The 20,312-nt window shown below is 50.3% G+C and overlaps 2 protein-coding genes across 2 annotated transcripts; both read right to left on the bottom strand.

The window, feature by feature from the left end:
- Positions 1–1,137: 1,137 nt before the first annotated feature.
- LOC122892311 (polycystic kidney disease and receptor for egg jelly-related protein-like) lies at positions 1,138–9,759 on the bottom strand. Its single transcript, XM_044228609.1, has 2 exons — positions 9,620–9,759; positions 1,138–7,906 (listed from the first exon to the last, which is right to left on the bottom strand). The coding sequence occupies exons 1-2, from the start codon at positions 9,757–9,759 to the stop codon at positions 1,138–1,140; spliced, it is 6,909 nt and encodes a 2,302-aa protein (XP_044084544.1).
- A 2,281-nt stretch (positions 9,760–12,040) lies between these two features.
- On the bottom strand, positions 12,041–18,898 carry LOC122892310 (polycystic kidney disease and receptor for egg jelly-related protein-like). The gene has a single exon (XM_044228608.1). The coding sequence runs from the start codon at positions 18,896–18,898 to the stop codon at positions 12,041–12,043; it is 6,858 nt and encodes a 2,285-aa protein (XP_044084543.1).
- Positions 18,899–20,312: the final 1,414 nt, after the last annotated feature.

Here is a 20,312-nt window from a genome sequence, read left to right as displayed (position 1 = left end):
ATGTGCGTGTCTGGGAGCCATTCCAGCACAGCTCACGACCACAGGGCCACTGAGTGAGTAACAAGGGCTTGGGACAAAGTTGTTCCCAGGTGCTTGGGTTGACCCCTTCACTGGCTCTCCATGGGGAAGGCAGGATCCACCTGTACATACACCCCTCACACAGAAATCACGGCAAGTCTCCCAGGAACAATCTCACATTTAATTCCAATAAAGCTTAAAGTGGCATCTACATCAATGAACATGCTTCTGAGCAGAACTGTAAGAGTTGCGAGCCATATTGCTCTTAAACAATGAACCACATTTTCTTTATTATTCTGCAGTAATCCACCCCTTGTAAATTACCCAAAGACCAAGACCTGGATGGACAAATTCTTACAGTCAATATAGAGAATACTACTGTCTTTTGGTGTGAGCCCACTGCCCCAGACAGACAAACACACACACACATACACACACACACACACACACACACATAAACACACATCTTTTCGCTGTTGAACAAAATTCATGTCTAATGGCCACAAAATATTATTACATTTTATAGCTTTAACTGGCAGTAGCCCTCAGGAGTAGATGGAAAGGTCAAACTCCTGACCTTAAGGTCCCATCCCTAATTCAAAAGTAGGAAGAAAGATCCTGATCATCCTGATCATCCTGATCACATGGTCCCTCCAACCCTGGCCCACCTAGATGTTGAGCCGTGGGCGGGTGTTGAGACGGGTTTGCCAAGGAAACCACCCGAGGCACAGGGTGACCTACAAACTCTTGGCTCCCAACCCTGGAGGAATCAGTTGCAGCAAGAGAAGTTTCTGCCTTAGATGAGTAGGGTGGGGACCCTATAGCTCTCTCTCCCCCAACTCCGGGTCTCTACAACTCTAAACTGCTGTGGGCTCCAAGAACACCAGTTCCCCTCTAGAGGGACATCGGCCCTGGCTCCCACGCTGGAGACCTGCCCTACACCCCAACACTCAGGAGTAGAGGCCAAAGGTGGAGGGAGACACTTCTGAATGTAGGGGTGTGCATTGGGCAGGACACGAGAGGAGAGCACTGCTGAGCCATTGAACATTCCTTACATCCAAGAACCAGCACCGGGGCAGGGGTGGGGGTCTTGCCTGTGGGTCTTGACCCTGTCACTCATCACACAACAAGATAAACCATTTTCTTCCCCTTGATGTTTCTGGTCTTCAGCCCCAGATACCGCCGGCTGTTCTTCTCTGGCTGCCCATACAGCATGTTGACAAAGAACTCTGGTTCATCTTCGTCCCTGGGTTGGAAGGTCAGAAACCTAAACATTGCTCTTAGCTTGCGACACAGATAGGTCATTGCTTCCGCTTCGTCTGATGGTTCCTCATACACGGGCTGCTTCATTTTCTTATAGGTAGACAAAATCACTGCCCGAAATAAGTTGATCAATACACAGATCATAACCAACACAAAACAAGAGAGGAACAAGATCCCCAGTACCCTGTTGTTGGAGAACTCGGTGTTCTGAAAGGCTGGAACACAATAGAAGAATATCGTCTGTGTAGCATGAATCAGGTTACTGTAGTTCCACTCGTGTTGACCAAACACCAGGGAGCCAATGACCATGAACACAAAGAAGTACATGGACACCACCAGGGTAATGTGGCAGATGCCAGGAAGGGCCGCTTGAATGGCCCTCTGAGCCAGGCGCACGTCATAGAAGATTCTGGAATACCTGAGGGTCTTCAAAATGGTCAGAAATAACAGGAAACCCAAAATGATCCTCATGGCGTGATCTACTTGAGAAACCGCATGAAACGGAATGAAATCCTCAGGGTGCGACAAGTAAAAGCGAATTATGCCAGTGGCCAAGAAGTGCTTCCTAAAGAAGAGCACAATCAGCACAGTAAATATGCATTTCAGAGCAAAGTTGAGCAGATTATACACACTTCTCACGTACGAGGCCCTTTCTTGCATGATGATATAACCCTCATCGACCACATAGGCTAAAAAGAAAATGAGAATGGCCACATACAAGTAGATTTCGGCGGAAGTCTCCCTGTCGAAATCAGCAAGCGAGAAGGAGTGCACGGATAGGCTCGTGTTCACAACTCCTAACTGAGACGCCTCGAAAACGACAGAAATGCTACAGAACAGACTGACGTCTGGGTTGAAGGTGGTCAGCTCCAGAATCACGGCCCACGTCTGCTCATCAAGCCACTCGCTGCTCTGGAGTTCCCTGAGCCTCACGGTGGAATTAAAAGGCTGCTGCTCTGGGAAAAAATAGAACGCATAGCCTCCCGACCCGTAGGTGTGTAAGAGTCCGTGGGAGACGTACCCCCAGATCTTCTCTGGAGGCTTGTAAGTAAACCCATCGGTATTCTTATCCTCAGGCCTCTTGAGAACTTTGTTCCAAAGGCCAGAGTAGCTTCTGGTGTCTTCCGGGTCAGTGCCATAGCTGGGATGACAATGGATTTCTCTTCCCATGCTGGTCTGGGCAAAGTCGGCAGGCAGGCAGAGTTTATCGCCAGGTCTTGCCCTCACCTGCCTCAGCAGTGGAAGCCCCAGGATTTTAGAGGAGCTGTCGGGCAGAATGGCTGGATTCGGGTCGTTGTGGACCAGGGGCACCAGCACGCTGTTCAGCCACCTGTAGATGTCCTCCAGCTTGGTCACCGAGCCGAGATCCACAGAGAACCGATCGCGAACAAACTGGTTATAGTAAAAGCTGTCCGTGTGACGCAGGAGGGCGACGAGGCTCAACAGGAGGGCTAGAAAGATGAAGTGAGTCAGAACGTAACACAGGAACAGGAAAGCCCTTCTCTTAATTGCCTTCTTCCTCTTGAATATTAGGATTTCGTCTTCGGTGAGGGGCTGGTACATCCTCGATCTTTGGATCTCCATGATCTGCTCTTGTCGCCTTCCCATTTCTTCTGGGCTCAGTGTGCTCTGTAGCTCGATCTCAGTGTAGCGGAACTGGCTTTCCCATGAAAGGTTTTTACAATACTTGGGCGAACTTGATCTGAAGCCTGACAGAAGTATAATTTTACACGTTTGCACCAGAAAAATGGACAGACAGAATGAACAAAACGATGCGAAGAGCCAGTCCATTGACTTTTCATAGCCATAGGTCAGCCCATAAAATATGATGAAGAACGAAGATATAATGGACGTGGCGAACACCAGAACCCACGCTATATGAAGGCACCACGAGGGCAGAACGAAACTGCTCTTCTCCTTGAGTTCCAGAGTGGGACCCGCAGGGGATGGCGGCACTCCGGAAGGAACATTTTGATTGTTATTTGTGTTTGCGTTACTGGCATTAATATTTGTTTCCTGGGTGCTTGAGTCCCTGCTCTCTTTCTTCTTAGGCTGCTGCCGTGTCACAGACAGCGCCTGGGCAGTCTTTTGAAGTCCAGGCCTTTTCCCAGTTGGAGGCTCCAAAGCCCCCTTGGTGGATGAGTCCCCAGACTCACGGGCATACCATCTTCTCAGAAATTCCTCCCAGTATAAATTCTCTAGCTCCATGGAAGAAGCCTTCCGGGGAGATACCTTTTCTAGAGTCACACGAAGTTCCCTCTGGGAGTAGGTGAAGAGAAAAATGATCAATATTTGCAGAGGCAGCGTAATTAACACACTTTCCAGTCCTATCATCATTGACCTGACGTAGTTCCCTTCTCCTGAATCCAATTTTTCTGGTCTGTCGAGATTAAAGAACATAATATTACACAGAAGGGAGGCCATCAGCATTGCCAAACAGCAGGACAGTCTCTGCAGCCTGCTGAATGTCTTAGAACTATTGTTGGAGAAAATAGAGAACCACGTGTGATCTCTCCCCATCCTGTAAGCTGATTCTATCAAGAAATAGTCCTTTCTGTCGATAGACTGGTCTGGGTCGGTAACACGAAATGTTCTGTCCAAGGAGGTGTCAATACAAAGCCATTCTCGGCATAAAAACAGCCAGATGTGTCGACTGAACAGATTTTCTACCTTGACTCTGCTTAGATACCAGCTGGGGGACTTGCCCTCATTGTTGTGCCACACACGAATGGAATGGATGTCCCCCAAGTCCCTTTTCGTGGTTAGGAGAAAAGTGTTGATGCCTCCCCGGTAGAGGGTTGTAAAATGCGGATGGCTCAGACAATGCACATCGCTGGCACCTTCTGTTCCCATAAGTTGCATGAAGACGTCAGCCCTGGTCCCGGCCCCACACCGGCTTCCTGTAAAAACAGTCACGAGGTAACACACCTTATCATAAGGATCATTATCAAGTAGAATTATCACATGTAGCCGAAGATACCGATCCCTCCCATCCATCAGCAAAGCCCAGAAAGCTAGGATTATGTACATCATCGTAATGAACAGTACAGTGAAGAGCGTCACAGGGTTGTGGGTAACGTTCTTGATGACCTCCAACCTTAGATCCACAGCATTAGGAATCACAATCAATTTGGTTGTTAAAAAGTGGGTTTGCAGGTGCCGGCTGGCTTGTTTTATTAGATCCAGCTGCCGCCGGACCCTCCTTGTGCTTTGGCAGATGCAGTGCACTCTTCGCCACGTGGTCCTCTCTCCGAGAACACAGGTATCTTCTCTCCAGTCGCTCTGGATCCCATACATGTCTAGGCAGTGAGCGCTGAAAAGAGCGATTCTCACGAGCTTATCATTGGCTGCCATGACAAAACGAGGTGCCTGCAGAGCTATGACCAACGTGCACTCAGAAGAGCCGCCTCGCTTAGCTATGACTTGCAGCAGGGATGCTGGAAGGCAAACCACGCGGGCCTCCCTAACGGCACAGGCTGGGCCGAATAGGTCACTATGGGTGGCCATGGGTGGGATATCATGAGGCACAAAGAATGTGGCAACCAGAGCAGTGGGGGTAATTTTATTGCCGGCGTACACCAACACCGTGAACAACACAGTCACTTCGGTCACAATGTGGACCAGCAACTCCTTCACTACACTGCTGTCCACCTCAACCCTAAACTTCCCTGTTGTCCTTTTCAAGGACTCATCAGCTCCCTCGGTCTCACTCTCTGGTCCCACTGTGAGGTTAAAAGATGCAAAGCTCAAGTTTTTTCTGGCGATGTACACTTCTGCTACATCAGGCATGATCTCGACCACGTCGCCGTCAGGTGTGGTTCCTGTCATCCTGAATCCAACCACCTCTGCCGAACAGCTTTCCTGATCATTCATCCAAGGAAAGGGATCATCTGCAAACTCACAAAACATGGTGGAAATCGGGGCGTTTTCAGGTAAACTAGGAATATTGCTCACATTTAGCGTCGGATGAAAATAATTGCGACTACTTTTCTCATTCTCAAAGATATCGGTAACATCCCACCTTTCAGTTTTCCTGACATACACGTTAAGGCTGGAGGCCGTCATTGCGGTGGTCTCGTTCCCTGGTACTTTACCCTCCAGTACTGTGTCTGCTAGTGATTCCAACACGTAGAAAGGCTCATCAACCACTTCATAGCTAACAGTCAGTTTCAAGATATTAGACAAAGTTGTTAATATCCCAGTGCTCACAGTTTCTATTTGTTCAGAGCGAACGTGTGAATCCTTCTGTCGAGACTGCTGTAGGGCTCGATTTGCTAACCAAATCCTCACTGTGGCCAGTTTCTGAGCCATTCGAGTGAATCCGGCGGTCGTCTGGGTTAATTTAGTAACACTCATGACTACCTGGCTAATTTCCACCAAAGTGCTATTGGGAAGAATGAAAGTCTGGTTGACAAGGTATTCCCGGAGTCTGGCTTTGTCAGCTTCCAAACTTAATTCAGGTTTCATGTTATTCAAAACAGAAGCTGCTATATATATTAAATAGCCTGCAGGTAGAAATTCCTGGCTGTCAAGCAAAGTAGAAAGCGATGAATTTGGTCCCATGGTGAAATTGAATAAGCGATCGAGCACGCCCTTCGCTGAGATTTTATCTGTAGGGGCATGTACGGTCGCATACAAAGTTGCCTGAGAAAAAGCTCCTAGAGAGTCATACACCTGAACAGATATCTTCATGGCATAACGATTAGCCAACACACCCACAGGGAGAAAGGAAGGGGGCGATGTGGGCTCATTCCCCAAATACAGGATGGCCCCCAAGGTGTTCTCTTGTATAGAACTGATCTGACCAAAACCATACAAATCAGAGACTACCATTTTGTATGTAAGTGGGATGTTCTTATCCTTAAAATTATCGCATCGGATAACAAACCTGGTAACAAAGGAAACTCCTGTGGCTGGATTAATGCTGCACTCTCCGGTTTCAGGGACATTGTTGATAACAAACGGGTGCTTCAAGTCCACGTCATGCCCACTCCAAGTTGCTAGATGCACAGAAGCCCAAAACTTAGCTTCAGGAAAATCCTTCAAAGCAAAAGCTTTTATAGACAAATGAGCCCCATTCCTCCCTGTTGTGGTGTGTTTCGCCCAATCAAAGTTTACCTCATCCCCTAGAGATGACAGAATCGACCATTTATACGCATCCTGGCTTGTTGAACCAGTTGTGCAATTGAGAAACAAAGAAAATCTGGCTGAAATACCCAAAACGGCATCACAATTTTCAATACACGAGATGTATGCTCCGGGGTCTGGTCCTTTGAGCACCTGTACCTTTTTATCAACATGGCCTCTCCTAGCACCCTTCCGGATCACCATTCTGAAGATATAGACACCTCCACCTCTCAGTGTTTTTGGCTGAAGTGTGAGGGTAGAGCCAGAGGCCTCCTTCCAGTTCAGATCAGTCTGCTTTGGGGAGCAGACGCTCTTGCTCATCACTGTGATTCTATGTCCCTGGTAGTTTTTCGGATCGGTGGTACAGTACCAAGAAAAAAGCACTCCCTCGGATGGGTTGTCCGAATCTCCATCAGAGGACGCCTTTCCTTCCATTATCAGCTTCTCTGTGAATTTCATTACTACGTTGGAATTGCCAGGAATAACTGCCAATAGATTACTTCTAGTGATGTTGACATAGATGAAATCTGAGCCTTTTGTCTTAAGTATCTTTGTTTTTGCATCGAAGATGTTGAGTGTGAATCTGAAAGCATACAACCCGAAAGATAAGGTTTTGGGGCGGATTTCCAAATGTAGTGGAGATATTCCAAGTCTGGTGTCCCGTGTTTTCAGAGGTGCACTCCAGTCCGGGATGTTTCCGGAGCGCACGGGAAAGACGTCCCACTCTGGAACAATTGAGGTGGTGTTAGGGCAGTTGTGCTTAATGGATACACTGAGGGTAGCCTCCGACTTCCTGGTCAGCACCAAGGGTTCACCATCTTTGTTCCTGTTGATCTTCACCATGGTGATCTCACAGGGCACCTCTGGGGATACCTGGCAGGACACGGAAGACTGGATGGCTTGAGGCCCATCCGAGGTGAGAGCTTCCAGGACAACAGGCGTGGGCCCATCCGTGGGACACTGCGTTTGGGCCACGAAGCCCGCGGAGGGGCGAGGCCTTGCGGCCGGCAGGTCGGAGGTGGAGCGGCGGGGGCGCCGAGGGCCGGCGGGCCGCAGCGGCACGAGCCAGAAGGTCCACTCCGGGCGCCCGAGCGCGCGGGGCAGCGCGGTGCGCCACAGCAGGGACAGCCGGCCGCGGCGCACAGACAGCCGCAGGTGCACGAGCGCGGGCGCGGCGGCCAGGCGCGCGCGCAGCAGGACGCGCAGCAGGACACAGAGCGGGCGCGCGGGGCCGCGGGGCAGGCAGAGGCGGCCGCCACCGGCCAGGATCACGCCGCCGCCAGGGGCCGCGCGGGGCCGCAGGTGGACGCGGGCGCTGCCGGCCGGCTCCCCGAGGCCCGGGGCGGCCCTCCAAGCGCGCAGCGCGGCCGCGTCTCCGAGGGCTGGGCCGCGAGTCCGGGCGGCTGGCGGGGGGCGGCGGGCCGAGGCGGGATCCGGGCGGCGGAGTCCGGACTCTGGTGTGGCGGTCGCCCGGGAGTCAGGGATGGCAGTCAGGTCCCTGCCAGGAGACGTAGGCCGTGGAAGGAAGCCTTGACTCAGGGCCAGGCCCAGGCCCAGGCCCAAGAGTAGGAGGAGAAGGAGAAGCAGGGTTCTGGGCCGCATAGCGCTGCCTGCCTGGGTACCTGGAAGCCGCTAACACAATGGTGGGGTCTGTCTAACCGCCACAGGGGGCTCGTGGCCTGGGGTGGGTGGGGGTGGCGCGGGCCATGGGTCACGACCCTGGAGCAAGGAATGGGGTGGGCTTCCGGTGTCCCCTCCCCCTGCCTGCCACTATAGGCCTCCAAGCAGCAGTGCTCATGGAATTAAGGGGGCCCAGGCTCCCAACAGCCTGGAAAGTACCCCCCTTAGCTGGCATCCCCTTCCCCTGGCAAAAAACCACAGTGTTGTGACCTCCCTGAGAGCCCAGGTTTTCTGATTTCTGATTGATTCTGACTATGGTTTTCTTGATTTGCTTTTCCTACTTTCTTAGGATGAAACCCCTAATCCTTGGCTTTAGAGCTTCTTCATTTTTCTAGAAGCAGTTAATGCTGTAAATGTCTCACCAAACACTGCTTAACTGCCTCCTGCGTGCTTGCCTAGTTTTGTTACCATTCAATTTAAACTATTTCTACTAGGCCCTGATTTGGTTTTGAACCATAAGTTCAAGTGGCTTATGTAATTTCCCAGTATTTGGAGTCTGTGTGAAATCTTAAGTTATGCTGGTTTCTAACTTAAGTCAGTTGTGGTCAGAGAATACATTCCATCTGATTTTGAGCCTTTGCATGGACTGAGACTTGCTTGAGATCCCATACAGTAGTGTGGTCTACCTTGCTGTATGGTCCTGGTGCCCTTAATAACAACGTGTGTCTCCCGTCATTGGGTGGGTTGTCCTACAGGCATCAACTAGATCAAGAGAGTTGGTACCCGAGTGTTTCATCTTGTGTGTCTTCCCTGGGTTTTCTCTAATTTTTCTATCAGTCGCTGAGAGAGGCTGTTACTCTCTCCTGTGCTGACTGGGAAACTGTGTCTTTGACCCTTTCTTTCTGTCCATCTTTGCTTCATGTCTTTTCAGGCTCTATTAGATGGATACACAATTGTGTTACGTCCATGTGAATTGGTCCTTGTCTCGTGATGAGATGTTTCTGTTTACCTCTAGTAATCATCTCTGTTTGGAAGTCTGTTTCACGTGATGTTCAATGCCAGATGATATGTTGATTGTATCTGAATAGACCTGGAAAATGAAATAAAATAGCCACACTAGCCTTCTTATGCTTACTGTCTCCATGCCATATCTTTTTTTCATTCATTTCTTTTCAGCTTATGTATGTCTTTATACTTAAATGGGCCTTCTGAAGGCAACATGTAATAGGGTTTTCTTTTCTTATCCTCTCTCTCTGAGTGCACCATCCCGAAGGATAGGCCATTGTCAGGACAGAAGAAGGCAGCCATCTGCAAGGAAGGGAGATGGCCCTTACTGAGAAACGATCACGCTGACACCCTGAGCTTAGCCGTGGGGCTCCAGAGTTGTGAGAAATAAATCCTTGCTGTTCAGACAGAGCCCCCACTCCGCCCCCCACAACGAGGTATTTTGTTTTATCAGTCTGAGCTAAGACAACCGGAAATGTCGGGGCTGAAAACTCATATTGGGGTCATCATAGGCATGTAGGGTAGAGGCTCAGCTGGAGAAGGAGGCAGATTCTGGTTGTCTCCGGTACTTAGAGGAGAGGCGGACCGAGACAGGCAGTGGGTCAAGATGGAGAGTAGGAGGGTGTGGTGTCCTGGAAGCCAAGGAAAGAGGGGATTCAGGAAAGACACAGTGTGGCCTGATGGGTCAGAGAAGCTGAAGATGAGGAAGAGGAACTCGGAGATCATGCTCCTAGCCTGCTGACTCCCTGTCCCCTCTCACCACTCCCCCACCCCCACAACACACACTTTGGGACAGGAGTCCCCAGGCCTGGGCCAGGGCCACAGGCAGCAGGGTCTGTGTGCACCCCAGGCAACAGACGAGATAGGTACAAAAGGAGCCCTGTCCTTCCCCATGGACACTTTAAAGCAATGATGCTGTGATCCATGGCACCCTTGGTGATCTGAGCCCCAGTGACCCGGCCCTCCGGAACCTGCCCTGCCCCAGCTTCCAGAGGACCTTCTGGGCCGCAGGGTCCCATGCCCCAGTCAGACATGCTCTTCCCTCGTGCCTCCCCAACGCACTCATCTCCAGGCCCCTCGGCCCTTACGAATGCCAAGCACCGTGCTGCCCCTGAAGCCAAAAGGCCTGGGGACTGGGCCTTCCTCCTTTGGGCAATTGAGAATTAAGGAAGATACAAGGCATTTTTGTAATCCTGGGAATAACACCGGTTCCGGGACGTGGACCGAGGGGAGCTGAGGCAACACTCTGATTTTCTTACTAGCTGATAGGATCTTTGGGTGCTTCCAGCAAGAACATTCCTTGGATCACAGCCACGATTATATACTGCGGACTTATAAAATATTCCATATTTTCTGTGTCTGCCCACAGATGGACCATCTGGATGAAGCTTTTCATGTATGACTGATAACCACTCAGATACATGACCTTGTCTCTAGAATAGTGTTCAAGCCCTAAGACAGGCTACACAAGTTAGGACAAGGACTAAGAACTATGGGAAATACTGTAAGAGCAAACCATGGTCTTTGGCAGAAAATAAAGTTAATTTTGAATCTGAGCTCCCTACCATTGGTAATATAAGAAGAAAACCAATCCAAAGCATTAGCAATATCTCAAAGTATTTTTTCAGTGGATTCCCAAAGAAAGCACATGTTTACAGATAAAAAGAGAAGGACATGTGGGTGGCTCAGTCAGTTAATCTCTGTCTTCCACTCAGGTCATGATCCATCCTGGGATCTAGGCCTGCTTCCTGCTCCGTGCTCAACACCGATTCTGCTTCTCCCTCTGCCCTTTCTCTTTCTCTCTCTTTCAAATCAATAATATCTTAAGAAAGAGAAGAAAATCCAAATCTGACCTTCAGGCACTCTTGTGTGAGTGGCATGGAAAGCACATGTGCGTGTCTGGGAGCCATTCCAGCACAGCTCAGGACCACAAGGGCGCCCAGTGAATAACAAAGCCTTGGGACAAAGTTGTCTCCCAGCTGCTTGGGTTGTCCCCCTTCAATGGCTCTCCATGGGAAAGGCAATATCCACCTGTACATACACCCCTCACACAGAAATCATGGCAAGTCCCACAGGAGCAATCTCACATTTAATTCCGATAAAGCTTAAAGTGGCATCTACATCAATGAACATGCTTCTGAGCAGAACTGTAAGAGTTGCGAGCCATATTGCTCTTAAACAATAAACCACATTTTCTTTATTATTCTGCAGTAATCCACCCCGCTGTAAATTACCCAAAGCCCAAGACCTAGATGGACAAATTCTTAACGTCAATATAGAGAACACTTAGTATCTTTCAGTGTGAACCCACTCCTCCCGACAAACAGACACACACACACGCCTTTTTGCTGTTGAACAAAATTCATGTCTAATGGTCAGAAAATGGTATTACATTTCACAGCTTTAACTGGCAATAGCCGTCAGACGTAGATGGGAAGCTCAGATCCTGACCTAATGGTCCCATCCCTAAATTCGAAAACAGAAAGAGAGATCCTGATGTTGGTACACCGGCCCTCCAGCACAGGCCCAGCTGGATGGTGAGAAGTCTGGTGTGGAGGGGACGTCAAGGGTGGAGAGGCGTTTCCGGCTCTGCTCTGCAAGGGGATTCCCCAGAGTGACTGAGGGACCCACAAACTCCTGACACCCAGTCCCAGAGGAGAAGTCGCAGGAGCGAATGCTCCGCCCTAGGGAAGTAGAATAGGGACGCTTTAGAGCGATCTGCCCAGCTCCGGGTCTCTACTGCACTAAACAGCTGTGGGTTCCAAGGACACCGAGTTCCCCTATAGAGAGACATCGGCCCTGGCTCCCACGCTGGAGACCTGCCCTACACCCCAACACTCAGGAGTAGAGGCCAAAGGTGGAGGGAGACACTTCTGAATGTAGGGGTGTGCATTGGGCAGGACACGAGAGGAGAGCACTGCTGAGCCATTGAACATTCCTTACATCCAAGAACCAGCACCGGGGCAGGGGTGGGGGTCTTGCCTGTGGGTCTTGACCCTGTCACTCATCACACAACAAGATAAACCATTTTCTTCCCCTTGATGTTTCTGGTCTTCAGCCCCAGATACCGCCGGCTGTTCTTCTCTGGCTGCCCATACAGCATGTTGACAAAGAACTCTGGTTCATCTTCGTCCCTGGGTTGGAAGGTCAGAAACCTAAACATTGCTCTTAGCTTGCGACACAGATAGGTCATTGCTTCCGCTTCGTCTGATGGTTCCTCATACACGGGCTGCTTCATTTTCTTATAGGTAGACAAAATCACTGCCCGAAATAAGTTGATCAATACACAGATCATAACCAACACAAAACAAGAGAGGAACAAGACCCCCAGTACCCTGTTGTTGGAGAACTCGGTGTTCTGAAAGGCTGGAACACAATAGAAGAATATCGTCTGTGTAGCATGAATCAGGTTACTGTAGTTCCACTCGTGTTGACCAAACACCAGGGAGCCAATGACCATGAACACAAAGAAGTACATGGACACCACCAGGGTAATGTGGCAGATGCCAGGAAGGGCCGCTTGAATGGCCCTCTGAGCCAGGCGCACGTCATAGAAGATTCTGGAATACCTGAGGGTCTTCAAAATGGTCAGAAATAACAGGAAACCCAAAATGATCCTCATGGCGTGATCTACTTGAGAAACCGCATGAAACGGAATGAAATCCTCAGGGTGCGACAAGTAAAAGCGAATTATGCCAGTGGCCAAGAAGTGCTTCCTAAAGAAGAGCACAATCAGCACAGTAAATATGCATTTCAGAGCAAAGTTGAGCAGATTATACACACTTCTCACGTACGAGGCCCTTTCTTGCATGATGATATAACCCTCATCGACCACATAGGCTAAAAAGAAAATGAGAATGGCCACATACAAGTAGATTTCGGCGGAAGTCTCCCTGTCGAAATCAGCAAGCGAGAAGGAGTGCACGGATAGGCTCGTGTTCACAACTCCTAACTGAGACGCCTCGAAAACGACAGAAATGCTACAGAACAGACTGACGTCTGGGTTGAAGGTGGTCAGCTCCAGAATCACGGCCCACGTCTGCTCATCAAGCCACTCGCTGCTCTGGAGTTCCCTGAGCCTCACGGTGGAATTAAAAGGCTGCTGCTCTGGGAAAAAATAGAACGCATAGCCTCCCGACCCGTAGGTGTGTAAGAGTCCGTGGGAGACGTACCCCCAGATCTTCTCTGGAGGCTTGTAAGTAAACCCATCGGTATTCTTATCCTCAGGCCTCTTGAGAACTTTGTTCCAAAGGCCAGAGTAGCTTCTGGTGTCTTCCGGGTCAGTGCCATAGCTGGGATGACAATGGATTTCTCTTCCCATGCTGGTCTGGGCAAAGTCGGCAGGCAGGCAGAGTTTATCGCCAGGTCTTGCCCTCACCTGCCTCAGCAGTGGAAGCCCCAGGATTTTAGAGGAGCTGTCGGGCAGAAAGGCTGGATTCGGGTCGTTGTGGACCAGGGGCACCAGCACGCTGTTCAGCCACCTGTAGATGTCCTCCAGCTTGGTCACCGAGCCGAGATCCACAGAGAACCGATCGCGAACAAACTGGTTATAGTAAAAGCTGTCCGTGTGACGCAGGATGGTGACGAGGCTGAACAGGAGGGCTAGAAAGATGAAGTGAGTCAGAACGGAACACAGGAACAGGAAAGCCCTTCTCTTAATTGCCTTCTTCCTCTGGAATATTAGGATTTCGTCTTTGGTGAGGGGCTGGTACATCCTCGATCTTCGGAGCTCCATGATCTGCTCGTGTTGCCTCTGCATTTCTTCTGGGCTCAGTGTGCTCTTTAACTCGATCTCAGTGTAGCGGAACTGGCTTTCCCATGAAAGGTTTTTACAATACTTGGGCCTACGTGTTCTGAAGCCTGACAGAAGTAGAATTCTAGACGTTTTCACCAGAAAAATAGACATACAGAATGAACAAAACGATGCAAAGAGCCAGTCTATTGACTTTTCATAGCCATAGGTCAGCCCATAAAATATGATGAAGAACGAAGATATCATGGACGTGGCGAACACCAGAACCCATGCTATATGAAGGCACCACGAGGGCAGAACGAAACTGCTCTTCTCCTTGAGTTCCAGAGTGGGACCCGCAGGGGATGGCGGCACTCCGGAAGGAACATTTTGATTGTTATTTGTGTTTGCGTTACTGGCATTAATGTTTGTTGCCTGGGTGCGTGAGTCCCTGCTCTCTTTCTTCTTAGGCTGCTGCCGTGTCGCAGACAGCGCCTGGGCAGTCTTTTGAAGTCCAGGCCTTTTCCCAGTTGGAGGCTCCAAAGCCCCCTTGGTGGATGAGTCCCCAGACTCACGGGCATACCATCTTCTCAGAAATTCCTCCCAGTATAAATTCTCTAGCTCCATGGAAGAAGCCTTCCGGGGAGATACCTTTTCTAGAGTCACACGAGGTTCCCTCTGGGAGTAGGTGAAGAGAAAAATGATCAATATTTGCAGAGGCAGCGTAATTAACACACTTTCCAGTCCTATCATCATTGACCTGACATAGCTCCCCTCTCCTGAATCCAAATTTTCTGGTCTGTCGAGATTAAAGAACATAATATTACACAGAAGGGAGGCCATCAGTATTGCCAAACAGCAGGACAGTCTCTGCAGCCTGCTGAATGCCCTAGAAGTATTGTGGGAGAAAATAGAGAACCACGAGTGATCTCTCCCCATCCTGTAAGCTGATTCTATCAAGAAATAGTCCTTTCTGTTGATAGGCTTGTCTGGGTCGGTAACATGAAGTGTTCTGTCCAAAGAGGTGTCAATACAAAGCCATTCCCGGCATAAAAACAGCCAGATGTGTCGGCTGAACAGATTTTCTACCTTGACTCTGCTTAGATACCAGCTGGGGCATTTGCCCTCATTGTTGTGCCACACACGAATGGAATGGATGTCCCCCAAGTCCCTTTTCGTGGTTAGGAGAAAAGTGTTGATGCCTCCCCGGTAGAGGGTTGTAAAATGCGGATGGCTCAGACAATGAACATCGCTGGCACCTTCCGTTCCCATAAGTTGCATGAAGACATCGGCCCTAGTCCCTGCCCGATAACGGCTTCCTGTAAAAACAGTCACGAGGTAACACACCTTATCATAAGGATCATTATCAAGTAGAATTATCACATGTAGCCGAAGATACCGATCCCTCCCATCCATCAGCAAAGCCCAGAAAGCTAGGATTATGTACATCATCGTAATGAACAGTACAGTGAAGAGCGTCACAGGGTTGTGGGTAACGTTCTTGATGACCTCCAACCTTAGATCCACAGCATTAGGGAGCACAATCACATTGGCCTTCAGAAAGTGGGTTTGCAGGTGCCGGCTGGCTTGTTTTATTAGATCCAGCTGCCGCCGGACCCTCCTTGTGCTTTGGCAGATGCAGTGCACTCTTCGCCACGTGGTCCTCTCTCCGAGAACACAGGTATCTTCTCTCCAGTCGCTCTGGATCCCATACATGTCTAGGCAGTGAGCGCTGAAAAGAGCGATTCTCACGAGCTTATCATTGGCTGCCATGACAAAACGAGGTGCCTGCAGAGCTATGACCAACGTGCACTCAGACGAGCCGCCTCGCTGAGCTATGACTTGCAGCAGGGACGCTGGAAGGCAAACCACGCGGGCCTCCCTAACGGCACAGGCTGAGTCAAACAGGTCACTCTGGTTGGTCATGGGAGGAATGTCATGGGGCACAAGGAAGGTGGCGACCAGAGCAGTGGGGGAAATTTCACTGCCGGCGTACACCAACACCGTGAACAACACGGTCACTTCGGTCACAATGTGGACCAGCAACTCCTTCACTACACTGCTGTCCACCTCAACCCTAAACTTCCCTGTTGTCCTTTTCAAGGACTCATCAGCTCCCTCGGTCTCACTCTCCGGTCCTACTGTGAGGTTAAAAGCTGCAAAGCTCAAGTTTTTTCTGGCGATGTACACTTCTGCTACATCAGGCATGATCTCGACCACGTCGCCGTCAGGTGTGGTTCCTGTCATCCTGAATCCAACCACCTCTGCCGAACAGCTTTCCTGATCATTCATCCAAGGAAAGGGATCATCTGCAAACTCACAAAACATGGTGGAAATCGGGGCGTTTTCAGGTAAACTAGGAATATTGCTCACATTTAGCATTGGACGAAAATAGCGTTGACTGTTTTTCTCATTCTCAAAGATATCGGTAACATCCCACCTTTCAGTTTTCCTGACATACACGTTAAGGCTGGAGGCCGTCATTGCGGTGGTCTCGTTCCCTGGTACTTTACCCTCCAGTACTGTGTCTGCTAGTGATTCCAACACGTAGAAAGGCTCATCAACTACTTCATAGCTAACAGTCAGTTTCAAGATATTAGACAAAGTTGTTAATATCCCAGTGCTCACAGTTTCTATTTGTTCAGAGCGAACGTGTGAATCCTTCTGTCGAGACTGCTGTAGGGCTCGATTTGCTAACCAAATCCTCACTGTGGCCAGTTTCTGAGCCATTCGAGTGAATCCGGCGGTCGTCTGGGTTAACTCAGTAACACTCATGACTACCTGGCTAATTTCCACCAAAGTGCTATTGGGAAGAATGAAAGTCTGGTTGACAAGGTATTCCCGGAGTCTGGCTTTGTCAGCTTCCAAACTTAATTCAGGTTTCATGTTATTCAAAACAGAAGCTGCTATATATATTAAATAGCCTGCAGGTAGAAATTCCTGGCTGTCAAGCAAAGTAGAAAGCGATGAATTTGGTCCCATGGTGAAATTGAATAAGCGATCGAGCACGCCCTTCGCTGAGATTTTATCTGTAGGGGCATGTACGGTCGCATACAAAGTTGCCTGAGAAAAAGCTCCTAGAGAGTCATACACCTGAACAGATATCTTCATGGCATAACGATTAGCCAACACACCCACAGGGAGAAAGGAAGGGGGCGATGTGGGCTCATTCCCCAAATACAGGATGGCCCCCAAGGTGTTCTCTTTTACAGAACTGATCTGACCCAAACTATACAAATCAGAGACTACCATTTTGTATGTAAGTGGGATGTTCTTATCCATAAATTTAGAGCACCGGATGACAAACCTGGTAACAAAGGCAATTCCTGTAGCTGGATTAATGCTGCACTCTCCGGTTTCAGGGACATTGTTGATAACAAACGGGTGCTTCAAGTCCACGTCATGCCCACTCCAAGTTGCTAGATGCACAGAAGCCCAAAACTTAGCTTCAGGAAAATCCTTCAAAGCAAAAGCTTTTATAGACAAATGAGCCCCATTCCTCCCTGTTGTGGTGTGTTTCGCCCAATCAAAGTTTACCTCATCCCCTAGAGATGACAGAATCGACCATTTATACGCATCCTGGCTTGTTGAACCAGTTGTGCAATTGAGAAACAAAGAAAATCTGGCTGAAATACCCAAAACGGCATCACAATTTTCAATACACGAGATGTTTGCTGTGGGGGTTCGTCCCTTTAGCACGTGTACCTTTCTATCAATATAGCCTCTCCTAGCACCCTTGCGGATCACCATTCTGAAGAAATACACACCTCCACCTCTCAGTGTTTTGGGCTGAAGTGTGAGGGTAGAGCCAGAGGCCTCCTTCCAGTTCAGATCAGTCTGCTTTGGGGAGCAGACGCTCTTGCTCATCACTGTGATTCTATGTCCCTGGTAGTTTTTCGGATCGGTGGTACAGTACCAAGAAAAAAGCAGTCCCTCGGATGGGTGGTTGGAATCTGCATCAGAGGACGCCTTTCCTTCCAGAATCAGCCTGTTTGTGAATTTGATTACTACGTTGGAATTGCCAGGAATAACTGCCAATAGATTACTTCTAGTGATGTTGACATAGATGAAATCTGAGCCTTTTGTCTTAAGTATCTTTGTTTTTGCATCGAAGATGTTGAGTGTGAATCTGAAAGCATACAACCCGAAAGATAAGGTTTTGGGGCGGATTTCCAAATGTAGTGGAGATATTCCAAGTCTGGTGTCCCATGTTTTCAGAGGTGCACTCCAGTCCGGGATGTTTCCGGAGCGCACGGGAAAGACGTCCCACTCTGGAACAATTGAGGTGGTGTTAGGGCAGTTGTGCTTAATGGATACACTGAGGGTAGCCTCCGACTTCCTGGTCAGCACCAAGGGTTCACCATCTTTGTTCCTGTTGATCTTCACCATGGTGATCTCACAGGGCACCTCTGGGGATACCTGGCAGGACACGGAAGACTGGATGGCTTGAGGCCCATCCGAGGTGAGAGCTTCCAGGACAACAGGCGTGGGCCCATCCGTGGGACACTGCGTTTGGGCCACGAAGCCGGCGGAGGGGCGAGGCCCTGCGGCCGGCAGGTCGGAGGTGGAGCGGCGGGGGCGCCGAGGGCCGGCGGGCCGCAGCGGCACGAGCCAGAAGGTCCACTCCGGGCGCCCGAGCGCGCGGGGCAGCGCGGTGCGCCACAGCAGGGACAGCCGGCCGCGGCGCACAGACAGCCGCAGGTGCACGAGCGCGGGCGCGGCGGCCAGGCGCGCGCGCAGCAGGACGCGCAGCAGGACACAGAGCGGGCGCGCGGGGCCGCGGGGCAGGCAGAGGCGGCCGCCACCGGCCAGGATCACGCCGCCGCCAGGGGCCGCGCGGGGCCGCAGGTGGACGCGGGCGCTGCCGGCCGGCTCCCCGAGGCCCGGGGCGGCCCTCCAAGCGCGCAGCGCGGCCGCGTCTCCGAGGGCTGGGCCGCGAGTCTGGGCGGCTGGCGAGGGGCGGCGGGCCGAGGGGGGATCCGGTGGGTGGTGTCCGGACTCTGGTGTGTCGGTCGCCCGGGAGACGGTGATGGCAGCCAGGGCTCTGCCAGGATAGGTGGGCCGTGGGAGGCGTCTGCGACCCAGGCCCAGGCCCAGGCCCAGGAGGAGGAGAAGCAGTGTTCTGGGCCGCATGGTGCTGCCTGAAGGGCAACCTGGGAGCCGCAGCTGTAGCCGCGGGATCCGGCTAACCGTTTGGTGTTGGGGGTGGGGGAGTTGGGGGGGGTTGAGTTCGCGGGGTTGGGGGGTGGGCACGGGCTGCGGGTCACCACCCTGGAGCATGGAATGGGGTTGGGCTTCCGGGGTCCCCCTCCCTTTCCTGCTCCTGTAGGCCTCCAAGCAGGAGTGCTCATGGAATTAAGGTGCCCCAGGCTCCCAACAGTTGGAAAGGCCCCGCCTTAGCTGGAATCCCCTTCCACTGGCAAAAAACCACAGTGTTGTGATCTCCCTGAGAGCCTAGGGAGGTCTGAGTCTGGGTTTCTTCATTTGCTTTTCCTACTTTCTTAAGATGAAACCCCAAATCCTTGTCTTTAGATCTTTTTCGTTTCTCTAGAAGCATTTAATGCTGTAAATGTCCCACCAAACACTGCTTAACTGCCTCCTGCATGCTTGTCTAGTTTTGTTATCATTCAGTTTAAACTATTTCTACTTGTTCCTGATTGGGTTTTGAACCATCAGTTCAAGTGGCTTATTTAATTTCCCAGTATTTGGAGCTTGTGCGAAATCTTAGAGTTATGCTGGTTTCTAACTTAAGTCAGTTGTGGTCAGAGAATACATTCCATCTGATTTTGAGCCTTTGCATGGACTGAGACTTGCTTGAGATCCCATACAGTAGTGTGGTCTACCTTGCTGTATGGTCCTGGTGCCCTTAATAACAAGGTGTGTCTCCCGTCACTGGGTGGGTTGTCCTACAGCCATCAAATAGATCAAGAGAATGGGTACCCGAGTGTTTCATCTTGTGTGTCTTCCCTGGGTTTTCTCTAATTTTTCTATCAGTCGCTGAGAGAGGCTGTTACTCTCTCCTGTGCTGACTGGGAAACTGTGTCTTTGACCCTTTCTTTCCGTCCATCTTTGCTTCATGTCTTTTCAGGCTCTATTAGATGGATACACATTTGTGTTACATCCATGTGAATTGGTCCTTGTCTCGTGATGAGATGTTTCTGTTTACCTCTAGTAATCATCTCTGTTTGGAAGTCCGTTTCACCTGATGTTCAATGCCAGATGATATGTTGATTGTATCTGAATAAACCTGGAAAATGAAATAAAATAGCCACGCTAGCCTTCTTATGCTTACTGTCTCTATGCCATATCTTTTTTTTTCATTCATTTCCTTTTCAGATTATGTCTTTATACTTAAATGGGTCTTCTGAAGGCAACATGTAATAGGGTTTTCTTTTCTTATCCTCTCTCTCTGAGTGCACCACCCCGAAGGATAAGCCATTGTCAGGACAGAAGAAGGCAGCCATCTGCAAGGAAGGGAGATGGCCCTTACTGAGAACCGATCATGCTGACACCCTGAGCTTGGCCGTGGGGCTCCAGAACTGTGAGA

This window comes from Neovison vison, chromosome 12 (genome assembly GCF_020171115.1).
Source record: "Neovison vison isolate M4711 chromosome 12, ASM_NN_V1, whole genome shotgun sequence".
Taxonomy (NCBI): Eukaryota; Metazoa; Chordata; class Mammalia; order Carnivora; family Mustelidae; genus Neogale; species Neogale vison.
This window is presented reverse-complemented; position numbering and strand designations above follow the sequence as displayed.

Coding starts and splice junctions, on each gene's coding strand:
- LOC122892310 (XM_044228608.1), bottom strand. CDS start 18,898: ATGCGGCCCAGAACACTGCTTCTCCTCCTCCTGGGCCTGGGCCTGGGC.
- LOC122892311 (XM_044228609.1), bottom strand. CDS start 9,759: ATGATCTCCGAGTTCCTCTTCCTCATCTTCAGCTTCTCTGACCCATCA. Junction 7,907..9,619: donor TTGACCCACTGCCTGTCTCG/GTCCGCCTCTCC, acceptor GTCTCCTGGCAG/GGACCTGACTGCCATCCCTG.